The sequence below is a fragment of the Xiphophorus couchianus genome, chromosome 15, assembly GCF_001444195.1.
Source record: "Xiphophorus couchianus chromosome 15, X_couchianus-1.0, whole genome shotgun sequence".
Taxonomy (NCBI): domain Eukaryota; kingdom Metazoa; phylum Chordata; class Actinopteri; order Cyprinodontiformes; family Poeciliidae; genus Xiphophorus; species Xiphophorus couchianus.
Window position 1 is genome coordinate 566,455 of NC_040242.1, and position 25,662 is coordinate 592,116.

The 25,662-nt window shown below is 39.6% G+C and overlaps 1 protein-coding gene across 6 annotated transcripts; it reads left to right on the forward strand.

Annotated features, from left to right (window-relative positions):
* Positions 1 to 3,899: 3,899 nt before the first annotated feature.
* tfap2b (transcription factor AP-2 beta) lies at positions 3,900 to 15,033 on the forward strand. 6 transcript variants are annotated; one of them, XM_028039426.1, is made up of 7 exons: positions 3,900 to 4,153; positions 5,847 to 6,308; positions 7,564 to 7,618; positions 8,559 to 8,811; positions 8,917 to 9,035; positions 9,432 to 9,573; positions 13,941 to 15,033. In XM_028039426.1, the coding sequence occupies exons 1-7, from the start codon at positions 4,106 to 4,108 to the stop codon at positions 14,230 to 14,232; spliced, it is 1,371 nt and encodes a 456-aa protein (XP_027895227.1). In that variant the 5' UTR covers positions 3,900 to 4,105; the 3' UTR covers positions 14,233 to 15,033. The 6 variants fall into 6 exon arrangements, with proteins under 6 accessions (XP_027895227.1, XP_027895230.1, XP_027895226.1 ...); XM_028039429.1 differs by having other exon boundaries at positions 3,904 to 4,153; positions 8,592 to 8,811; XM_028039425.1 differs by lacking the exon at positions 3,900 to 4,153 and adding an exon at positions 4,170 to 5,693.
* Positions 15,034 to 25,662: the final 10,629 nt, after the last annotated feature.

Sequence of the window (25,662 nt, forward strand, 5' to 3'; positions counted from 1 at the left end):
AGGAGGGTGTGGGCCCTGGGCTTGAGCCAAGGTGCGGGCCCTACTTAATCATCGTTATACAGTTGTATAAAAAAATTCCCTTCTCACCCACCACGGGTGGTTCTTATCCTCTGAGCTCGGGTCCTCTACCAGAGGCCTGGGAGCTTGAGGGTTCTGCGCAGTATCTTGGCTGTGCCAAGGACTGCACATTTCTGGACTGAGATGTCTGATGTTGTTCCTGGGATCTGTTGTAGCCATTGGTCCAGTTTGGGGGTGACTGCCCCGAGGGCCCCGATGACCACAGGCACCACTGTGGTCTTCACCTTCCAGGCCCTCTCCAGTTCCTCCCTGAGGCCCTGGTATTTCTCTAGTTTCTCCTGCTCCTTTTTCCTGATGTTGCAGTCGCTTGGTATTGCTACATCTACCACAACGGCTTTCCTCTGTTGTTTATCCACTACGACAATGTCTGGTTGGTTCGCCATTACCAAGAAAGAGTCTCAGGTATATATATATATATATATATATGTATATATATATATATATATATATATATATATATATAATATCATATTCCTGATTTCTTTCCCTTTGGGTGGTCAGCGCTTGGCCGTGACTAACTTGTGGAACCGATCCTGTCCACAAACCTTATCTACCTACAAGGTCACAGAAATCAGCCACAGTCCACCATGACAGAGGGCTGATGGTCAGTCCCAACCAGCAGCTCATCTCTCCATGCAAGGTTTACAACAGTCACTCCATGATTGCCAACTTTTTTGCTGTATTTTGCACACACACGCACAAAAGAATTTCAGCAAGTCAGATTTTTAAAGATCGGTGATCTGCCAGGAAATTGCTACCGGTGCACCTTTAAAGAATGTAAGGATCATTACTACAAATGAAATATACTTAGTCATTATCAAAGAAATACTTGAACATCTTGAGTATGTCTATTCAACAGAGCTTTCCTAAGGAAGAACATTTTGACAATGTTCTCTATCCATCCTGTATGTCCAGTATTTATTTATCCTTCATTTCTATCTTTATCTGTCTCCCTCAATCTTTCAATTTTTATCAACTGTATCTTTCTCTGTAATTATCAGGTTTATTTCCTTACCAAGTTCAGACAGTCAGGCTGTTTCCCCTCTGAGAGCCAAACCTGCTCAAACTTTTATTCGGTGATGACTGGATTTTAGCTGCGTGTCAGGGCAGGGCAGGACGCACGCGAGCTAATTTGTACAGTCAGCCCTTCGCCATATTAGGACATTTCCTCCCGCTGCTGCTAGCTGGAAGCTAAAGCTAGTTCCGCTTTTTTAACTTCACATTGAGCGCGAGCGAGCAGAGCGTCGCATTACTTTTCTGTAACTTTAGCCGTTTTCTTTCTCTTTGAATCGTTCTGTTGCTTTAATCCACGCACGGAAACCCGTTTCAAAGCTTCACTGACTTTTAGCATCGTTTAAAATACAAAACCCAGCCGCCGTGGATGGAGGAGAATCAGCCTGTGTTTGGATGTACTCACCACTTAGAGCTGGCTTTCAAAACGCGATCTGGAGAAGAATCGTTTCTGAGGTTTGTAAAGATGTTCCGATGTTTTAAATTAACATCCATCCTCATCAGTTTTTACCCAAAGCGTAGGATCAGTACTGTACGGATTATCCGGGGTCTTCGCTGTCCCTGGAGAAGACGTTCGCCCTTCCGCCGCCTCTGGGCGGGAACCGGATCAGTCAGAGATCCAGGTTCTGGCGGACCATAGAACCGCTGTTAGCAAGGCTAACGTCTTGAGAAGCAGAGCGGGACGATGGTTCTGTTCCATGTCCAATATAAGTTTTTAAAAATCCTGTTAGCTTGGATATTTTCTTCATCACCTCTCGGTCGCGCTCTTCTTTTTCTTTCGTTCCTGAATTCCGCTGTCATTCATTCTGTTGTCCGCCATCTTTAGAAATCTCTCCCTGATGCTCCGCCCCAAAGCGTAAGAAGCGTCCAACGTGGACCAATAAGAAACGAGCATTCATGATGGACAAATCGGACTTTTTTTCAACAGCGCCGCCAAAATCCTCTTAGCCAGTGATCAAATTAAGACATTCTGACCTTATTCATTCACAAAAATAGTCCCGGCAAGCCCGTGCTAAAATCCGGGCTTGCTTCTAGGTGACAAAAACAACAAGATAATTTTTTTAAAGAGCTGTAACCTACATCATTTATTAAATAAATACCACTTGGTATATTACAATATCATTTAAGAAATGTGCTTTTGAGTTTATTTAGTTCAGTTTAGTTAGTTCAATTTGAAGAGTATTTAAAATCCCTTCTTTATGCTGAGAAAATAAGCTTACAAGGAAGTAATCAGACATTAATTTCTGAAGCTGAAGACAAAATTAACTATAATTAATTAGATTAATTCACTATTTCTGAATCAACAACTTATTTACATAAGAATAACTGCTCAGTTACATTACACTATAATCTCAAAAATCACAAATGATCTTTGGGAAACAAATGAAATATCTGTGTGTATTTTGTATCTTTTTGTGTTCCCAAGTTATATTTCTTCAATACGTAATGTGACTGTGAATCAAAACAAATTTTGTGCAATCAATTTTATTCATTGTTGTTGCATAAGATTGCACTGTAAAAAAAAAGAATTGGGTTAAAAATGTCCCAACATGGACCAAAGGAGTCCAAGGAGAAATTCTGCTCAGCTAACCTTGAGCTGCTGCTGTAGTAAATATATCTAACCCGATGTTGCATGTATAACACAGACTGTTGTGAAAAGTTTTTATTTATTGCTTCTTTCTTCTAGTTTTTTATTTTTGTTACATGTTAAATGCTTCATATCATCAAACTGCTTTTATTTCTACACAAAGATGGCAAGTTAAAGTAGAGTTACTTTCTCCCAGCACTATTACCTGCAGTGGCTGGGCAATATGGACTTAAAGTTTTGATGTGATGATAAGAACGATTCATTTAATCTTTTTATGTAACTGTAAGACTGTGACATTCGCTGCATTTCCACTGACTATCTAACTGCACAATTTGACATTTTGAAAATAACTTTTGAAAAAAACTCTTGCCTTTCAATAAAAAGTTTTGTCGCTAGGATGAGTTTTTTTGTGGCTGTAACAAAATTTTATTATTTTGCAAAACTGCAATGGAAAAACTTTTTACGGATGACATTGGTCATGTGACCCACAACCGGATGTTACTACTGGCACAAACCATGAAGAAGGCGACGAAAGGAAGTAGTTGGAGGATGTTGGAGGAATATGTTTTTTTAATAACTTAGTCAGGTGTGATTTTAATTACATTTCTTAATTAAGGGAAACACTGCAATAACAAAATAGTCTTTTTCCAACATTAGCAAAATAAAGTTTTGTGCATGTTTATAATGAAAATGCATCTTATGTGTCACAGTAATTATAGTAATTACAAACACAAATTCTGCTCTTGAAAAACATTCCCATTTGTAACAAGCTTTTTTTAAAGGCACCAGTTACATAAATATGTGTGATTTGCATCACTAAGCTGCACATTTTAAATGTGTTTTCAATATTTTGGGTATTTATTGATGCTTTCATTGAACAGACAGTGGAGAAAATAGGAAAACTGTCAACTCATATAATAGTTTAATCATTAATATTAGAAATTTGTTGTGGCAACGATAAATCAAAACTCATCTCGTGTAAAGAATATCATGATAAATGATCAACAATACGATAAATACCAGAAGCTAATTATTTAATGAATTATTCAGTTTCTCTCCAGAAAATCTCCAACTCATTCAAATTCTCCAAGTCATAATTTTACAGAACTACAGCAAACAGATGTCTATTTGTCCTGAACTGGCGGTGCATCGCAGACATGCGCCGCTAAATAAAACATGCATCCTCCGCAGTTCTCCGCTGCTCAAACACAAACGCCCCGCTGCTGTCAGGACGCCCTGCAGCTCCGTCTCTCAGAGCTGAAGTCCTTCCAGGGGTTCCCCATCCACCAGCCCGCCCGGCTGCCTGACATTATCACGGAGGGCGGAGGGAGGAAGAGGAGAAGGGCGGGAGGGAGGAGAGAGAACGAGAGTTGAGACGTCGCTTCCTCACTTGGCTGCATTCGGTTTACCGACACCGGAGAAGCCACCATGCTGTGGAAACTAGTTGAGAATGTCAAGTATGAAGATATTTACGAGGTAACGTTTCCATCCAGCTGTTTGTGACGTTGGGAGCTTGGCGGACTGATTAGAAAAATGGTTTTATTTTTTTTTTTTAAATTGTGCAACTAAAGTGTTTTTCTGACAGGTTTTAGGCCTGCGTGGGATTTTTTAAAAATGCTGTATAAATTAGGACGTGGAAATTTTTCAGTTGTTGGAATATTTAAAGTATCTGCTTTTTGTTTTATGTAGCATGTAGTTCGCAAAATCTTTAGCGTTTGTATTTTCTTTTTCAATCTTTTACAGCTAATCACTGGTTAGTAACGTCAAAAGCTATTTCAGACTGAAATGAAAGACTTCTGGGTGATTAAAAGTGGTGCTGAAAAGCCACCAAATGTAGAAATACAAATAAAAGGTTTAAATTAAGGTTTGGAAACTTGCTGGACAGTAGATCTAACTTGAAGCAGCGCAGGGTGTAAGTCTGTAAAAACATGCAAATATTTTTTACTTTCATCCAAAAGCAAAAATTGGCCTTTTTATTTTATTTTTTAAAAACTGTGACAAGAAGGAGGCGAAACGGAGATATCAGGAGGAGAATTACGCAGCGCGCGCTGGGAGAGAAATGCTTGAACCGGCTCGCGCTGAATGGACTCGAGCACAATGCGCACGAGGCCCCACGCAGCCTCGAGCTCGGTGGGGAGCCCTTGTCTCGTGCAGCACATGGCTTTTCTCCCACGGTGCGTGGGGACGGGAGGATGGAATGTTGTTAAACAAGTCATCCAAAAAGGGCGAAGAGCGGCCGCGAAGCCCCGCGAAGCCCCGCGAAGCCCCGCGACATCTACCTTAATCGCTTCTTTAAACTCGTGACATCATTCACGCGCCACGCCGGGTCGTTTGCAAGAAGAAAAAAGAAAGAAAGAAAGAAATGGATTTGGAAGCCAGATTTAGATTTATAAATTGGTTGTTTGACATTCGGGGTGAACTTCGGATGAGAAATCCTAAACAGAGTGAATTAGGTCTGACTTTCATTGTCCAAAATGTTTACGCAGAAATTATTGGCGCAAAAATGTCTCCTGGTGCGAGAAGGCGTGATTAACTGCGTCAGATTTGTCCCCGAAGTGCCAATAGTCCGAGGGGAAATCCCCACTTTCTCCTCCGAGAGCGAGCGACTTCTCTCCTGTCTCCTCTCGGCTCTCCACGGGATTTCAACGTCACTCACGGCTGCGCGGACGGCTTCACGCTCCATGTGTCGCCAGTCCCCTGCCACGGCGCGCATTAATATTCCTGTAAGTCTCAGTCATGAATAACAATTACACCGAGCACCGGGGGTAGAGGCGGGAGCGCGGCGCTCACAGTCACTCAGAGCGGCGGCAGCTCCGGGCGCAGGACGGTTCTGCGTGGCCTGCCCGCAGACACTCAGGTTTCTGCTTTCACCTGGAATGAGCCTGTTTGTCTTCCTTCGACCAAACACGTCCTGGTTTGTGTTATTTCACTCTGAACGCGCGTCGGCTGCCAGCACACGTTACAGATGTTAGTTCATCCCTACTCCACTGGGGTGAGTTTTCCTCCAGACTGGAAGGTTTGTACAGCAGGTGTTAACAGTTCCGCTTCAGGCTTTTTCATGTGTTTTTGTCCGGGAGCCTCATGTTTTAAGATGATTTCAGTCCTTTGAAACGTGCGTCCTCTAACAAAGTCTAACTTTTTAATGCTTGTTTTATGCACGCTGTTAAAGGACCGGCATGACGGTGTCTCAAGCCACAGTTCGCGCCTTTCCCAGCTGGGCTCGGTGTCGCACGCCGGACCTTACTCCAGCGCGCCGCCGCTGTCTCATGCGCCTTCCTCGGACTTCCAGCCGCCATACTTCCCTCCGCCATACCAGCCGCTCGCTCACTACCAGAGCCAGGACCCGTACTCCCACGTCAGCGACCCGTACTCCCTGAACTCGCTCCATCAGAGCCAGCAGGGCGCATGGGGCGCGCGTCAGCGGCAGGACGCCGCCGGGGACCGGATGGAGAGCTCGGCTCTGCTGGCGCAGCCTCGGGCCTCTCTGCCGCAGCTTTCCGGGCTGGACCCACGGCGGGATTACGGTGGCGTGCGGCGGCCTGACGTGCTGCTGCACTCCGCACATCCGGGACTGGAGCCCGGCATGGGAGACGGACTGCTGCACGGTCTGCACGGCATGGAGGATGTTCAGGTGAGCGAAAGAAAACTGAATGTTCAGATTTACAGAACCTGGACTGCACTTTTTTTTTTTTTTTTTTTTTTTTGTATTTCAGATGTTTAAACATTTCATTCTTTATTTTTAAAGCTGCTATTTTAATTTTTTTCATCATAAAACCCTTAGAAATGTGGATAACAACGCTCTTACTTTTAAACAACGAAATACAAACCAAGATGAGGCGGATGTTCCTGCTGTTTTTTCCTCTTTAGCTCCGCATATTTCGCGCATCTTTGCGGGTGAAGGTGGCTGAAGTGAGAGCAGCTCCCTCATGGCTGGATGCTCTCAGCTGTAGTCTGACCCGCAAAAGGCCCGCAGCTAAAATAAACCATCTCCAGGCTGCTTGTTTCCAAAAGGCAAAGATACGGATACGTGCGTAAAACTGGCTTCTTGCGTTAGAGCGCAGAACACAAATCTAACTGATGTGATTACTTTTCTAAATTCACCAAATTAAGTTATTAAATAACCAGTAAAATATATCAAGTACTTAAAAAGTGAGCTATTAGTGATATTGGGCATCAAAAATAAAAAAAGTTCAGCTTCTCTTCTGACCACTTTGAAGAATAAATACGTCATTACTTTTATTGTTGTTATTTTATTTATTTAGGGTTTTATTTCAGGTTATTTTCATTTTATTTTGTCTTATTTTTAAGATCTTGTGAAAAATTGGCTTCATGATCAGCTGTGCAGGATTTCGTTTCCCCTCAGGGCGACGCCATCATGAGCTGTTTGTCATTTAGCCACCGATATAACCCAGATCCCTCCATGCTTTTCTTATACGTTAACAAAATGATGGAACTTTATTTCCAAGCATTTATTCTTTCATTTATTTATTTTATCTTGAAGATTCAAGTTAAATTATAACAACAACTCACTGAAAACCCAGATTCCCCTAAATTAATATGTTTGATTCCGGTTTGGTAATAATTTCTTGCAGATTCTTATAATAAAACGTCAGATGTTTTTATGACTTTTTAAAGTTTTAATGACGTAAAGCACCTTAAACTGCCTGGTTGCTGAAACGTGAAACACAAATAAACTTGATTAATTTTATAAATCTGGTCTGAATATAATAATCTCTTCCATTCGGTGCGGCTGATGGGTTGTTTTCTTTTCTTCCTCCAGTTGCACATGAACGAGCCAAGCAAAGCTTGGCTGTTTAGTTATTAAATCGTGAGTAATTCTGTATGAATCAGGCTGTAATGGTTTGTATTTATCTCGGTTCTAACAGACCATCGAAGACGCCAACGGAACCAACATCCTGGATCAATCCGTAATTAAGAAAGGTACGCACTCTGCTTTTCTATTTGTCATTCTAGAACATAGGAAAGCAATGCTTTCATACAATTTATCTATATATCTGCGTAAACTGGAAAACGAATACAATATTTATAAGTTGACTATAGAGTTTAATTTAAACAATGCATATATTTTACACCATGTTTGTTATGTTTTCGATTATTGCTCTTTCGGTTTTTTGTGTAAGACTCGGAGGTTTCTGCAGAATGCTTTGTATTCCGATTAGTTTTAGCGTGAATTAGCGTGGCTGTATTTTGGCTCCTGAGGGCCACGCTGGTCCCCCAGTCCACGCGGAGCAGTTTGGAGCCGAGTTAACGACCCCCGGTATATTGACTGGCAGGCAGTGTGTTGCTGACAGGCTGCCGCGGCGATGTGCGGTGATTTAGTTACGGGATGTTGAGTGACTGAGCTCCCCGCGGGGCATTTAAGCCGCTGATGTAATAAATGGCACCGCTCACGGAGATCTCGTGAGCTCGTTTAGAGCTAATCTGCGGTATTATCCCCCGTGGAGCCATCAGGAGGGGGAGAAAAAAGAAAGACAGACAAGGAAAAGCTCCATTGCTTCGGCCGCTTTACGGATCCGGAGGACGGTGGTCCGCTTGGTTGGTTGGATGCTTGACGCCATTAACGGGGCGGAGGGGCTTCCGGTGGTAAACTGGCCGTGGAGAGGAAACTGGGAGGTGGTTAATGCGATCTGAGAACTCGAGCCAATCAACAATCGATAATACTATAATGAGAATGTCGCGCGACATTAAATAACAGCAAATCCCCGGCACGTGTCGCTTCATTAGGCCAAGACCGCCTCCTGAGCGCGCGTGGCTTCACTGGAAATGCTACCAATAATAATAATAATAATAATAATAATAATAATAATAATAATAATAATAATAATAAAACTCATTTAAAGCGTGTTAAACTGTCCTATAGGTGTTGTAACTCCGTGTCGCCGCCCTCTTTCAGTCCCCATGCCCCCCAAGAACATGGGTTCCCTGATGCTCGGCAAGGACGGCCTGATCGGCGGAGTCACCGTCAACATTAATGAGGTGTTCTGCTCGGTACCGGGCCGCCTGTCGCTGCTCAGCTCCACCTCCAAGTACAAAGTGACCGTAGGGGAGGTGCAGAGGAGGCTGTCTCCACCTGAGTGCCTCAACGCCTCTCTGCTAGGAGGCGTGCTGAGGAGGTACAAACTGCGCTACTTGAACCATCTGCAATTACTTACCTTATTACCAATGTTAGTTTTTACTTTTTAAGTTTGAATGAATTCCTAATTTTTCTCTCCCTGCAGAGCAAAGTCTAAAAACGGTGGCAAATGCCTAAGAGAAAAACTGGAGAAGATCGGATTGAATCTTCCAGCTGGGAGACGTAAAGCGGCCAACGTCACGTTACTAACGTCTCTTGTAGAAGGTGACTGCGACACTGCTGTCTGTTTTCCTTTAAAAAACTGTAGAATGTACCAAAAAAACACACACCCAAAAATAAGGGGGTCCAGTTGCATAAAAAATAATCAATATTAAAAAAATAATTAGTGTGATCTAATTAGCTTGTGTTCCTTCAACTTGGACAAGAGAAGTTGCGCATTTTTCACTTGAACTTTCTCTTTAAACTGCAAAACCCTGCTCAATATGTCGCCTGAAAACGTATCCAAAAAACATGACAACCTGAGTTTTGGTCAGTTATTGAGTTTCTATGAATTATATTATTTTATTAAATTCCATGGTTTGACGTTAGTTTTTGCGCTAGTTTAGATCCAGAGTGCGTATTTGTGTTGTTAGTGCGCACACTAACTGCTGTTCCCCGCAGGTGAGGCGGTGCACCTGGCCCGGGACTTCGGCTACATCTGCGAGACGGAGTTTCCCACGAAAGCTGTGAGCGAGTACCTGAACCGGCAACATGCGGACCCCAACGAGCTGCACACGCGGAAAAACATGCTGCTGGCCACAAAGTGAGTCCCGCGGACCGGCTCCTTATTTTTACCTTAACCTTTAACACAGACGTTTCAGTTTCAACATTTCTTTGAACAACATTTACATTTAAGGTTTTAATGGCAAGAATTTAATTTTGTGAGCTCAAAAATGTCAATATTTCTTTCTGAGTCACATTGCGTTTACAAAAAGCAGCTCATTACGCGGTGCATTATTGGCTGAGGTCCTATTACATGTTAAAACGGTTCTTTCTCTTATTACCTGCATGGGCCCAGAAGCCCAACCTGAGAAAAACTCAGATGTTTGGTGTCTCTTCAGAAGCCAGATCCAAAGATCATTTGGAAAGAAGATCTCTCTAATAAAACCTTTTGGGCTCAATGTGGATTAAACCTGTAATAATGCCCCTCTGAACATTTAATTTGGTTGGAGCATGTTGGAAAATTAACAGAAGTGTGCATTAAAGTCACTAAAGGTAAAATGAAAAAAGTATGCCTTTTTCGCTTTTATTAATCTCGACCTTATTAAAGCAAAATTATATGTGTTTATCTGACAGGAATCCACTTACATCAGATGCTGCAATCAAGCAGTTCTACATTATTTGTTTGGAATAACGTGTCCGAACTTCATTTGTTTTGACATTTTTAGGAAATCCTAACCCTTTTTTTGTTTGTTTTTGGCACATTTTTGTTCAATAGTATCAATAGAAAGTAGTAGTAGTAGAAATTATAAACTGCATATGCAACAGATATTTTTCATATTTTCTTTCGAGGTTTCCAAGTTTAACAACTTCAAATCACCAAACAAAGACCCTTTCTTGTATTTTTGGCTTGCATAAATAGGGCTGTCTGCAAGCTTGCGCTGGATAAACCATCTGCCTGCGTGTGTGTGTGTGTGTGTGTGCAGAACTGCATGCACGGTGGTTGTTTGGTGGTGGATGTTTGATGCCCAGATTCAGACCTGTTCCAACAGTGTGTGTCGGCACTGCCTGTTAGAAATTCATTATTTAGCAGTGGAGTGTTTCAAGTTGTCAGAAAACAACAGCGAGAGCCCTGAGTGTTGCCCCGGGTTACGGCTTCTCCGCTCTTACTCCCATAACCCCAGCTGGGCTCGGCCTGCACAGCCTGTCACTCATTTAGCTCTACCCTTAGGCCACCTCCAGCCTGACTTGGTGTCTGTGTGTGTGTGTCTCTGTGTGTGTCTGTGTGTGTGTGTGTGTGTGAGTGAGAGAGAAAGAGAGTCTGAGCATGAACCTGTAACGGTAAGAAGGAGAGCTCCTGAATATGAAATGTGGGCCTCAACCAGGGAATGGTTTGGGTGAAAAGTAATAAGCAGAATGAGGTGAAAAGGTGATTTTATTTCACCCTAACATAAAAAAAAGGATCAGTGAGCCTCAATCGATCACACCAATACACATTTTAATTCTGTTATTAGTTTTTATTTAAATAGCTTTAATCCACAACAAATACAAAGGCACTTTAGTTTGTTTTTTTAGTCATATCCAGTTTGGTTCAATTCAGGTCAAATACAGTCCAATAATGTGGTCAGTTTCAGAACCAAGTCCAGATCAATCCTCTCAAAATTACAAAAAACATTTAGTCAAATTATTTTAATTACATAATTCACGTATTATTTTTTAGTTAAATGCAGTCTGGTGACAAAGATTTGGTGCTTCACCTGCAGGAAATTAAAATGAAATGTGAAGAAATAAAAAAAGCAAATAAATTAATAAATAGACTTAACATTAACATTGAATAATTTTGAACAAGTTCATCATTTTTTAAACAATTCTTTTACCTAAAAACACAGTTTGACAGACAAATAGTGAGATTGAACAGATTTTTTATTACTTATTGTGGTATTTTTTCTGGTTATTTCACTGTGGCTGTAAATTTTAATTTTAGTTAGAAATGAAAGTGAGGTATAAAGACTTTCTTCCTCTGTAGAAATGAAACAAGAATTTAAAAACATCTAATTGAAAAGAAATTGTTCATGTTGTAGAAGAAATCCAACAGCATCTTTCAATTAAATCTGACCAAATAACATCAAGGAAATGATTTTTATTTCTCAGTTTCCCACCATGTTGTTGAGAAACCCTTTAATGCAACAAATTGTTTTAAATTTGTGAAGGAAGCTCAGTTAGCATTGGCTTCCCTTTCTTGAAAAGACAGAAAAATATTTCATTAAAAAATTTGTCAAAATAGCTGAAAAGTGAAACATTGAAGGCAATCAGGACATTTTGCTGATGTTGAAATTAAAAGTTGTCAGAGATCATTAAGTTTGGCAAACACAGCCTGACTCTCAGTAACTTTGTTGAACTTAAATGTGAAAAGCGCATAAAGGTAACATTTTTAAAATACTTTTCTGTAAATAATGATGATGACTGGATGTCCTGAAATATCGCTAGAAGAATTGCGATTTAGGGGACTTTTATGAATGTTTGTGAAGCTGGATGACAATAAGATTCATCTTGTTTTCTGATCTGTGAAACTAAACTGAACTAGAAATATTATCTATATTAGCATTTGAAGAAAACCTAAACAACATTCCTAACTTCAGGCAAACCTAAAAATCTTCATTATGTAAATTTTTTAAATGTAAATATTCTGATTCTGTAATATGTGATTTCTGTGACGTTTGAGTGGGACTATCTTCCTCCAAACATTTTATCCACCATGCGTCTCGTCTCGGTGTGCCGTTAAGAGGTTTGGTTGCATAAATCCGAACATGAGCGATCGTTGCATTTCCAAACTGAACCCTGAGACTCCCAGTCAGCTGTGAAATGGTTTAAGTGTAGCATTATTCAAATCTCCCACAAAAAATGACAGTAATCACATTCAGATCAAATTATGGGGTTGCAACATTTGGGGGGCCTGGAGGAAATCTCAGGCTCTGAGGGGCCCATTCTGCCTGATTGGTAATTAAGGGCGCCTGCGTTTTGTGTCAGTCAAGATTCACATGGAAACAATGAATAAACCTGTAACTCATATCACAAAACTATTTAAACTACATTTTGTCACATTTTCTCACTTTATAACTAAAAACATTGAAGTTTCATGCGATAAACTAAAGGAAAATAGTGCATAATAGTGAAGTGGATAAAAGCAATAAAACTCTGAAAACTGGAGGGATTTCTATCCTATCCCCTTTACTCTGGTACCTTAAAGTAAAATCCACATTCCTAGAAGTGTTACTTAGTTATTTATACTGTGATTAATACAGACAGGAGAACATTTAATTTACCAGATTTAAATATACATTTGACTTTATTTACAAGGATCAGAGTAAAGAGGCTGAACAAAAATGAGAAATGTGAAACGTTTTCCTTTCTTTTAGCAATTATGCTTCATATTTCATAAAATATCATCACCTAATAAATAAAATGAACTAAAACATAGGGAAACTCTAAACAATATGTTTCCTCACCAAAAGACATTTACTAAAAGGCCAATTTTTACCTGAAAAAAACCAAACATGATTTTTCCTTCCACTCTACAATTCATACTGGTTCATCACTTAAAATCCCAGAGAAACCATTTGAAGTTTGTGGCTGAATGTGACAAAAGTTTAGAAAGGGTTTGCTTGTTGTTTGCAACCTTTAGGGAAAGAAACTAATTGAGAATAAAAATCTCTTTTGCAAGCGTGTTCTGAGCTATAAAACAGCAAAACAAGACAAATAAAACTGACAGCTTCTATTTAAAGGGGACCTATTAAGCTAAACTTACATTTTGTGTGTTTTTGAACTTCCATTGGGTCTCAACTGCTTCAAAAAACAACCTAAGAGCTTAAAGAAAAACACCGAGTTATTTTATTTTTTGGCAATAACTTAATGTTTTTTGGTGTTTGGAAAATGAGCAGTTTCAAAAACTTCCAGAATGTAACGTCACAAACCAGCAGGTACTGCCCTGTTACCTAGCAACCCGAGCAAAGTTCTGCCCGTTACCTAGCAACCTAAACTGAGCTCCAGCAATTTTAGTCAGCAGGCTTAACCACTGTATTCACTGAACAATGGCTGCTGGAAAAAGACAAGACTTTTGTTGTTGACTTAACATCCAGAAACCACTTACTGCATTCTTGTTGGTTGTGCAGGAGGCTCTACTTCTGTTTTTCAAAGATGTATGGTTGTGTAATTGTGCGTCTGTTTGCAGCTGTTTTTACGTGGAAGTGTAAGCCAGAAGTTGGGGGGTGCGGCCAGCAGCTTATTTGGATTTAAATTGACAAATCTCATTATGTAAGAATGATTTTGTGCACAAAATGTAATGAACATGTTTTGTATAGACCATATTGATCTAACCTAACCTGTTCAAGGAAGTACAACTGGCGGTAATGACAGCAACAAGAGCCATATTTTGGAGAAACTGACGCAGATTTCCCTGTCTTTCCCTGGCAGACAGCTGTGTAAGGAGTTCACGGACCTGCTGGCCCAGGACAGGACTCCGCTGGGAAACTCCAGGCCGACCCCCATCCTGGAACCCGGCATCCAAAGCTGCCTATCCCACTTCTCCTTCATCACACACGGCTTCGGCTCGCCCGCCATCTGCGCCGCGCTCACCGCCCTGCAGAACTACCTCACCGAGGCTCTCAAAGGACTCGACAAGATGTTCCTCAACAACCCGCCCAACAGCCGGCACGGGGACGCGGGCGGCAAGGCCGGCGACAAAGAGGAAAAACTGCGGAAATGAAGCCGGCGCAGAAAGGGGGAGTGATGGAGGAGAGGCGGGAGGGAGGCCGACACGCTGACCGAGACGTTACACCGTTTCTCGTAGCTTCTACAGCGCCGCCGCCGCCGCCGCCACCCTGCCACACACACGGCTGAGGTGGAGGACAGGGAAGGCTTGGCGTGGAGGAAGACACCCGTGGGCCAGTGTCTGAACGCACGGAGGGATTTTTCATCTGTATTACGTTCTTCTCATCCCCCCCCCAAGGACATGGTGGTTACTGTGTTCCATCCATTTTGCTCCCCCCGCCTGCATCCTGTGAGACTGAGATGCTGCGAGCAAACGACATTGTGAGTGTGTGTGAGAGAGAGTGTGAGAAAGTGTGTGCTTGTGTCTGTCTTCACACCGAAACAGAAGGGGAAAAAAAGCGTTGTGGGTTTGGAGATCCTTTTTTTTTTTTTTTTGTGCTGCAGCATCTATCTGTGAAACTGGCTGGGTATTTAACGAGACTCCAATGAGGGACAGCGTTAATTTATGTGTGTAAATATTAATTTATAATTATTTAAGTTGATTAAATAGGTGCGCCAGCTGCTTTGGGGTCGACCTATTTATATGTGATTTGACCTTTGTGAGCCAGTGGGGAGGGAGAGGGCAGGACTCGTTCAGTGTTTTTCTGTTCTTATAGAGCTGTTGTCATGGTGATGATGATGATGATGATGATGATGATGATGATGATGATGATGATAATGATGGGTAGACATGCTTCTAATTGTCCAGTGATTTCATTTCTATCATATTGATAATAAACCATGTGTTTTATAATGTCAGGTGTGCAGCCTGAGCTTTTCCTCTTGGAAGTCCGACTTGAGGCTGAATCCTGTTTCCCCGAAGTTTCCGTCATCGTTTGGAAACTCAAATGACCAAAATAACAAAAATATTTTGATATTCTGCTCAAAATATCCCACCAAGAAATAGGACAGATGGATTATTAGCTCCCACTGTTTCCCAATTTGTAAACAAATGTGACCTAATATGGTCGTTTTATCGAGGGGATTTAAATTTCACACTTAAGTAACCGAGAATAAAACTCTTTAGTTGCTGAAAAAGAAACTTACTTTAACTTTAATAGATTCAAATTCAAGTTTAGATTTGTGAAAACTTTACTTTATGCAGCGTATTTCCTCAAACAAATCTGACTTTAGGTATTCTAGTTGTCAAACTTGCTTGAAGTTTTTCATAATTAGACTTACTGCAACTTTACTCATGTCAAAACTTTATATATAATTTTTTTTAGTCAATATACTTTAAACTAGACACTGTTAGCTTCCTAAAATAATGACCTACGTCTTTGTTTGTCTAACACACTTGGTTTCTCTTTGTTTTGCCTAAATCAATTTTGGCAAAAAGTTGCTCCATTATAACACAAAAGTGATAATATTACAGTAATTTATTCTTGACATCATCTTTTAAACAGTTATGTTTTCCTTTAACTAAAGAAAACAACATCGTTATGCATCAAAGCAAACAATATAAATATTATTGTGTTCAGTTGAGTTACTTCTTTTTTGCGGTATCCCAGTAAAGGGGTTGACAATAAAAGCATGCCACACTTTTCAGATTTTTCGAAGTAAAAAAGTAAGATTTAGAAAAGTTTTCTGTGCGTTTGTTTTGATAACCCATAAAATGTAGATTTCATGATGTTGTTCACTTACGTCTTAAATCAAACCTTGACAGAATTTATGCCGTGAACAATGTAGCTAATTTGGACTTTATTTAGGAGTGTCATAATAAAGGGGCTGAATACAAATGCACACCACAGTTCTTTTTGTTTTGCAAAGATTTTTTTAAAAGCTCGTAACATCATTTCCCCACTTCACAGTTATGCTCTATTTTGTGGTAGTTTCTCTCATTATGTCCCATCGTCCTAACAATAAAACACGGTAGTGGCTGTATCATGCTGTGGTCATGCCTGCATTCACCTCAAATTAGATTTTAAACTGGTTTCTGTAGTTTTACACTTCCATATTCATAATATATTTTAAACTGGCTTAGCAGAATGTTTTTTTTTTTTTGGTTATTGTTTTGGGAGTTTTGTTTTGAAGATAATATTGAATAAATAAGAAACCGTAGATGTGCATCAAACCACACAATTCCTTAGTTATTTTATAGATTTTATATTGTCTTCTACGCAATTGAAATGTGTTAACCAATGTTTCCATTTCATTTCCAGGCTTCCCATCACACTCTGTAAGTTTGTAATGAGCAAAGCAGCATGAAATTGGATTCAGTTTAAGTGTTTGAGTTCGACTTGAGTTCATTTCATTTCCCTAAAAAACTCCTCATGCAAACACCTTCAAGTGAAGCATCTTACATATTTTCAGAGAGAAAAAGCTGCAAACAGCAGAGAAATGTGCCAAATTATGTTAAAATTCACCATTAAATGAAATATTCTGACAGGTCACAATTTGGAAAACCAAAACTTAAAAACTGATGGAACTGATTTCTCAGATGATTATAATATTGATTTTATTTTAAATCGCCAAGTAAGAAATGATTTGAATCTAACTGGAGAGAAAACTTTTAAAAAACTGCATGAGATGCGACAAAGAACGGCTGCTTACCAAGAGTTTTTCTTCTTCTTCTTCTAGGGAGATAATTGGCATAATTTTCCGTCAGTGGGATTTTTTTTTTTTTTCCAGGGAGAGGCTTTCCTCTGAAGCGAGGGCCTTATTTTGCGGGAACAGCATGGTGCCTTGCGGGCCTCGACATCCGCAGCCGGTGCGCTAATGACGACCCAACGCTGGGCTCGCATGAGGAGGAGGGGGGAGCGGCGCAGAGAGAGAACATGCGGAAAGAAAGCTAATGAGAAAGGCAGAGACACGGGGAGAAAGAAAATAGGCTGACCGCAGGATGAAAGTGTCCTGCGGGCGCAGCGTGACCCGTGGAGCGGAACGCGGTGTGACGCAGGTGCAGAGTTCAGCAGCCGCGTGTCCGCGAGCGATTCCAGCTCAACAAAAGGCAGGAAGCTGCAGAGCATCAGGGGCCACGAGACCGACAGGTTGGCTGGGGAAAAAATGAGCAGAGAAAACATCTGAGGAAGGGATTCAATATTTCATTTGAACTAATGCTGCACTTTTTAAAGCAGCCCTCATCTTTCTGGCTTGGGTCAATTTTGTTATTGATAAAACAAAAATATCAATGAAAGCATGTGTCTATGAGTTGCACAGAAACCGAGACAACATTCCTAGAACCAGCATAAAAGGATTTAAAGAAACTTTTGCTTCCTTTAATTATATAAGCCTGAAAAATGACAAATAGGAGTTTACTTTTTACTTTACTGGTGGCTTTAAATGCAAACAAATGCAAATTAAAGGGAATGGAAGTGATCATATAAGTCATAAAGTACTTTTATAGCTTATTTTGGTCTTTTTTCAAACTATTTTGGGAGGCAAAGTTTTATTTTAAAGGTTTGAAACTTTAATTCCTGCTTTAGTGTGCAAAACTAAACTGAAACTGATTTCATCCAAGGAAATCTAAGAGATATTACAAATTGATATGAAAACAATTAACACTTTTCTCACCTGGACTGTAGCTGAATCTTAACATATGACTTTAAATTAACATTAAAATAGTATTTCTTAGTGATCTCAATTCATGCTGTATTATTACAGAAAGAATCCAAAAAGTTTCTACATGAATAGAAGTTACATTAACTTTAATGTTTTTTTGCATTCATAAATTATTGTATGAGTTAGTATAAAATGGAGGGAAAAGTTAGATAAACAGTTGAATATTCACATTTTTAAAAAATGTATTTCATTTCTTCAAATTGTGAACACGACAGTTTAATGAAAAAGTCTACAATGTTGAAATTAGTTTTAGATTCTGAGATGAGATTAAAAGATAAATTTAATTACAAGCAACCCTCCAGCAGTCAACAACTGATGTTTTTTTTAATTATTGAATTTTATAGTAAACCTCTTTCGAAACAGTCAAAGTGAGAATTAAAAAACTAAAACAATAAAAATAAATCCACACCAAACAGCCATTCACCTGTCCTGCAGTTAAAAAAATAAACCTAAAGTCTTTCAGCCAACAACAGAGAACCAAAGTTCACCATAAATAAAAGTAAAATCTGGACAGAAATGGCGATTTTCAGGAGACACAGGTGTATTTTATGGGTTAATGTGTATTTTAAAGTTGTATTTTATATGTTTTATAGTTTTTCATAGCCTCACTGTCACTTCAGAGGTTGATGTTGCTGTTCCTCGTCAGGCCAGCGAAGGCCTCTCTGGCTGCAGAGTTTTGTAAAAGCACAACTTGGCTTACAGCAGGTTGATCCCACATAAATCATTGGTGTTTGATGAATTGGTGATAATGAGAGGCCAAATTTATTTTTATGAAAATGTCACAGGGTGTTACTTTAATGAGAGGAGCAGAGAAAGGTAATCCACTTATGAACTGAGCTCACGAGGGGCGGAGAGCAGCAGCGGCAGTCTGTTCTCCATGCAGTTACGTCTGCATCTGTCTGTGTTTCTGTCCGTCTTTTCGCCAGGAAGTGAGAGAGCAGGCCCCATCAGCAAAGCCCCTCGGCATTTTGTCACGCAACGGGCTGTAAAAATGCTTATCCAACCCACACACACACACTCACACACACACAGAGGATATCCAGCGTGCAGGCAGGCGAGTGCCGGTCGGGAGTAATTCCTGCTCTGGGCACAAAGCTCCAGGCAAGGCAGGCGCGTGCTGGATATTTCATTATTCATTAATTTACTGTTTAACAAATCCTGTCATTACTGAGTCCGAGCTAAGTTCACACACACACACACACACGCCAACACGCGCACCGCCAGAACACACACTTCCAGCAGCAGGAGTGTCAGGCGTGGCAAATCTGCCTGTTTGATCCCGGCCTTCCCAACAAACGCGGAGAGAGCCATGAATAATAAGAACGGCGAAGCCTCGCCGGAACGAGGGAGCGTGACACCGTCTCACAAAAAGCCCTTTGGCGAGAAGCGAGGCTCCGCCGGGGTCTCAGCCGAGGACCCGGGGTTCATCTCATGAAAAGACAAAACAAACAGTTGGCAGAGCTGTGATCGATGAGGGGCAAAGCTCACACACACACACACACACACACACACACACACACACACACACACACACACACACACACACACACACACACACCGACAAAAGGTGAAAGTGAATCAGTCACGTTCAACAAAAGAAGCTGCAGCGTCTCTTTCTGCAGATGGAGGCTGTTCTCAATATAGACCAGACTAATAGGATCAGGATTTAAAGCTCTGAACGTTTTTGGCCCAAATTCCCATAAAAACAAAAGGAAGAGTTTTCTGCAGCTTCCCATCGGAGCGCTTGTTCAGGATGAGGAACCAAAACACCAGAATAATGACTTTTACTTTCCCCTTCCACTGTTGTTCACATAATTAATTAACAGAGGAAACCTCTAGGCTACAAATATTCATTATTTCCCAAGAAGAAAAACATGAATCATAAATATTATAAAGGTAATGTATAATGGAGCTGTGCAAATAAATATTTGGGGCTGAAACGATCGGATTAATCGACTACTGAAATAATCGTTAACTAATTCAGTAATCGATTAATCGTTAACAGGAGTACAGAGACTTAAACAAAGGCTCCTTGGGAAAAAACCCAACATATTCAGAACACTAATTAAGTCAAAACTGTACAAAAAATATATAAATTTTGCATTTATGATACAAACACCTTATAAAACTGTTTTAGCCAAAACTCTTTAGCTTCACCCAGTTCAAATTCACTCTGCTGTGGTTTTGCATTAAAGGCAATAAAATGTTTATTTACTTATGTAAAAAAGGAATTGAATGTTTTTTTAAGTTTTTTTCATCATTAATGTATTTATAATATTGTATAAAGATGGCTTAAGATGAAAAGAAAATCTGTAGAAAGGCAAACTTTTAATCTGATTAATCAATTAATTATACGAATAATTGATTAATTCCTTTTTTCTCGTATAAAAAAGGAACTTAATTATGTTTTATTTGTATCTGTTAATGTATGTTTAAGTGGTGAAATGAAAAATCTGTAAAATGAGTCATTTTTCATCTGAATAATCAAATAATCGTCAGAATATTCTATTAATTCCTTTTTATTATGTAAAATAATGAATTGAATTATGTTTTTATTTGTATCTTTTAATGTATTTTTAGTATTGTACAGAGATGGCTTAAGTGGTGAAATGAAAAATCAGTAAAATTAGCTATTTTTAGTCCAATTAATCAATGAATTGTCAGAAAACTATTTAGTTCTTTTTCTCTTATATAAAAAAAGAAGTGAATTGATTCATAAAAAGTATTTTTATGAATTTCCAATGTATGAAAACAGGTAAGTGGTTAAATGAAAAATCTGTAGAATGTGCCACTTTTTAATCCAATTAATCGTCAGAATAAATCGACCGATTAATCGATTACTAAATTAATGGTTAGTTGCAGCCCTATAAATTTTATTCTAAGTGTAGCACACCTGGGGAGAGGTGACCAGAGACCCGCCAGCCGACCTGCGGTGCACTTAGGGGTTAAAGCCTTCAGGTCCTGGCAAGGAATGTCAAAGCAGAGAGATAAGACTGGTGTTCCAAGGAGAAAGGGCTTTATTTCTTAATCTGTTACTCTCAAGTGTGCAGCAGTCTGTGGGTGGCCGCAGCCTTGATGTCATTAACATGTGACATATGTAGAGCTGACTGGGAGAGGCTGGAGGCCAGAGTTTGTCTCCAGCGCCGTTCCTGTGTCTGCAGGGCCGAGCAGCAGGCAGAGTCTGGGCTTTGTCAGCACTCCAGCAGCCAGCCAGCCAGCCAGGTCGCTGTCTGCCGCTGTTGATAGTGTGAGTTATCAGTATGCATGCAAGACAGTGTGCAGGGATGTGTTTTTGGGTAGCTCAGGGCAGGAGGAGGCGTTGTGTGTGTGTGTGTATATCTGTGGTCTTGTTGGTGTTTGTAACGGGGGAGTCGTGGTAGAATGACTGGGCAGGGACAGGGGCAGTCCGAGTCCCTTAAGGTTCAACTGAAGATGCTGAGCTGATGTGACAATGTGATGCTGCTGAGGCGAGGCTGCCTCTCCAGACGGGTCAAGGTTGCACAGAGGAGACTCTGATTTTGCCACACAGCTTCTTACACTCATAGATGGTAACATAGAAACACAAGAATAGAAAACAATTCTCCCTCACAGCCAGTGTTGCAAGGTCAGACATAATGCTATATTTTGATGTTTGGTTACTTCAGTGTCTTCTTCTCCTGTTGTTAAACTTAGTGCTAAAATGTTACACGTATTAATCAGCTTCTATTTATTAATCCCAATGAATGTCAGTTCATAATTTATATCAAACCTAAGCGGTCATGTTAACACTTGCACATCTGCAAAAGTTTTGGCCTATCCCTAAAATCTTTAAACTCTAAAGGTGAACTATGATGCTTCCTTGAACAGGTTAGAATTGATCTATGGGCTGAACAAAAAAATTCTCATTACATTTCTCCATAAAAATATTCTCAGATAATGAGATTTTAGTCTAACCAGTTCTGCATATTTTGAACTCTTTCAGAATGAGTTGTTTTAGAGCCTCCTGTCACTTTAAATCCAAATAAGCTGCTTCTGGCCACGCCCCCCAACTCACACTGAAAATGGCTGCAAACAAATAAGCAATTATATAACCGTACACTTTTGAAAAGCAGAAGTGGAGCCTTCTGCACAACCAAAGAATGCAGTAAGTGGTTTCTGGATGGTAAGTGAACAACAAAACATTTGCCTTTTCCAGCAGCCATTGTACCAACAATAATCCCAGCTGACCAAACATGCTGGAGCTTGCCTGGGGTTGCTAGGTAATGGCGCAGTGCTCGTTAATTTGTGACACAATAATCATTTGAAACAACTCATTATCCAAAACCAAAAACATGAACTCATTCCCAAAGCAAACAGATGGGTGTCTTTTTTAAACACTTGGGCTGTTTTTAGATCCAAATAGGTTCCTCCAAGTGAATTCCTGCCCATCTATTCCTGCTTATATTCATGGTCACATTGTGAGAAACACTGGCAAAGGAGATGCACCCAACTTGGCTAAAACTTAACCAGACATTAACCAGCTAGAGTGAGACTTGGCAATGGAAACGAGGCACTTGAGTGAGAAGAAAATCGTGAAAGCTGCAGTTTAATACACTGATGATCTGGACGGTTCTTCCTTTGGTTGATTTTGTACCAAATGCTATTTAATGTAGGTTGTTACTGTGTTATGTTTGGTATTTATGACCATGTAGCAGACTGACTATAACAGAGTACCTAAAGATTTGATTCATATTGGTTTCTAAATTGTCTGTTATGAGTAAAACAACAGCAGCTCATCCCTTGGGTTAAAGAACCGTTATATTTCTAGATGATTTACAGGTCAAAGTCCTTCTGAAGGTCTAGAGACTATTGATCAATACCGTTTTAAATGGTTACAGGGTGGCAAATATTACAAAGGGATTGATGTTTTTGAGATTAATAAATGGGAACATTGTGTTTGAGACAGACTTTTATCAAGAAAGCACATTATATCAAGTAAGAAGTAACAAAAAGATCTGCTTTTAAACTGGTTCTTTGGTAAGTTGCTCAATACTCGCCTCAGGAGTCTTTTTATGGCCGAATGAGTCACATGTAAGATTAAAGTGGATTAACAAACAAAACAAAAAGATTATTCTGAAATTGGTCTGTGACTAAACGCAATGTAAACCATCTGGAAACAAGTAAAAAGAAGTCAGTAAAAAAAAAGTTAAAATAAGTCTTTCTGCAACAGAAAGACTTATTTCATAAAACACGAGTCATATGATCAACAACCGGATGTTGCTGCTGGTGGAAACGTCAAAGAAGACGACAGGAAGTGGTATGATGGGGCAGCATGTTTTTTAAAATGATTTATTGAGCGAACAAACTTATTTACATGTGATATTTTTTGCATTTCTTTTATATTGGAATCACTACAATTGCAAAATCGTGTTTATGCAGCTTTAGCGGCATGTTAAAGTCTAGCGGATATTTGTAATGGAAATGCAGCCACAATATCAAATTGTTAAATGGCTGCACTTGTTTGATGGAATAAATCTCCAACATTTAATCAATGACCAATTAAATAAGTTCTGATGGAGGTTAAATGAAAATTAAACATGTAAAGTCATTCATCTTTAGAATAGATCGTATGGATTTTACATAAATTAAAGCAATATAGTTCTTACTGAATTTGAGGGTGTCATTAACCTCTCATTCCCCTGACAGCTGGATATGAGCTGTTTTTATTGACGGAGCCGTGCTTGGGTCAAAACAGCTTCAGAAACACAAACAGAGAGCCCGGATCTGTGAATCAGAAGAACGACGGTCACAGCAGGAGGTCAAGAACATCAATAACTGACACAAAGAGGAAAATGAGAACACTACAAAAATACTTCGCTAAAAAAGAAAAAAAAGAAAAGACCCTGAGAGAATAAAAACACTGAGTAAGATTGCAGGCGGCACTTCGAAATACAATATCTGACTTCCAGACGAGGGAAGAAATAACTTTTAAAGGCTTTATTGAAGGACACATTGTCTCATTAACCCAAATATGAGTCCAACATATTCACAGTTTGTGTTTAATCTCTGCTTAACGAGATTTTACCGGCACTTTCATGAAACTGCATCATGCTCTGGTAAATACATGATCCCCATACGGTGACAAAGTGTTAGAGATTTAATTTATTCACCTCTCATCCCTTAAAACATATTCAGAATTTATTGAATATTATTTACAGTCATTAATAGAGCTGTAGTGCAGCCTTTCTGTTGTAACTAATGCATCTGTGGGGATTCAGAGCTGCATTTGACGTTGCACCCAAACTGAGTGTTTTAGCTAAGAAGTCAGAATTTCAATATGGCTACGACTATAAACATTGTTTGCAGTATCTCTTACAAACTTACAAATTTAATTTTTATCACCAATTTTCAATTTGTTCAGTTTCGAGTTGCAGGTGCTACATACTGTGTATCAGATTTTACCCTCATGTTTACATTTTGTCTTGTAAATTAAATTTGTTTCCACCACGTCTTGCAACTGTTGATGTAAGGAGGAAACGCAAAGTCCGCCTTAATGGTCGTAACTGGGGCTGGTGGGAGCTGCTCCCAGTTCCCAGTGGGAAATCTAGGACGTCCGAGGGCATTCCAGTTGACTTCTCCCTACTGGGAAGTTGGAATTTCCCAGTTCGGAGTTGGAAAGCAGCAGTAGCTTCACAAGCTATTCCTGTCTCTGTTTAGATTGAGTAGTTTTGGTTTAATCTATTTTATAATGGTGCAAACCGAGGAGGTTCAGGTGTTTCTCTATAAAACCAGTAAGATTCTGGCAACTGAGAGCTGAAGATGGAAAATTGTGAGAAATAATTTTCCTTGGCTGAACTGGCAGCGTCTGTGAATAAAAACCACCAAAAAGAAGCTCAACACGTCTTTTCATGATGTCTGCTTAGCACTTGTTCCATACCTCACACCTTGATTAAATTTCATCTTACAATTATTTCCAAGTTTGGATAAGTAATAAACATGCTAACTGAGTCTGAAGAAACTCAGAATTTTAAGATTTTATAAAACTTCTGTTATTTACAAGATAAAAATCTGAAAAATAAGAAGCTTTTTGCTCTGGTTTCTAATTTATCAGTGACCACTGACTTTGCTCTACCACACCAGCACTTGGGTCTTTCTCCAAATTATTGATTATTTTGGTGTTTTTTTAGTTATTAACAGATAAACATAAACATACAAAGACTATTTTGTGATTTGTTTTGTATTAAGGTGAGAATGCACCAATCAATCAGCCACAGATTTAAGTTTGCAATTTTGTCTTAATCAGCTTTGACCAGTGATTCAGTGACTCAATAGTTAAAAACATTTTTTTTCTCCTATTTATTACACTTTAAACAAAACTAAAAAAAATTTTTAATGGACTTTTGAGTTCATTTTTAGTCAGACTGAAAACTTGTGCTACTTTCAAGAACATCATAAAAAAATTTCTTACAGTTCATAAAATATCAGAATTATCTGGTCAGATCTTTAAAAAACTTAAATTGGTATCACAGAGAAGAAAGCTAATTGGTGTGTCTTTCATTACCTGACATATCCATCCTCAAAATGTGATCAAGGATTTTAATAAAACATGCAAAACAAGTGAAGAAAAACAAGGGAGCCTGAAGTGGTTTTCATACTGAGAATGGTGAGAAGGAGTTAAAAAAAAAAAAATAATAATAATAATAAACTGCCAGTTCTAAAGTAAAACAGAAATTCAGCTCCAGTTTATCCACTGACTGTGTGAGGGAGTTAAAGATGGATTTGGCCTCAGGGCAACAGAAAAAGCCTCGTCTGATTGAGTGAACAAGGCCATGATCTCGCCATCGACCTTTTTTAGTATCCGACCCGC

What these genes read in the sequence shown, in the direction of transcription:
- tfap2b (XM_028039425.1), top strand. Translation starts at nt 5,643, where the DNA reads ATGTTAGTTCATCCCTACTCCACTGGGGTGAGTTTTCCTCCAGACTGG. An exon ending in GTTTTCCTCCAGACTGGAAG is followed by an intron (nt 5,694 to 5,846) that starts GTTTGTACAGCA and finishes ACGCTGTTAAAG; the next exon opens with GACCGGCATGACGGTGTCTC. An exon ending in TCAATCCGTAATTAAGAAAG is followed by an intron (nt 7,619 to 8,558) that starts GTACGCACTCTG and finishes ACTGTCCTATAG; the next exon opens with GTGTTGTAACTCCGTGTCGC.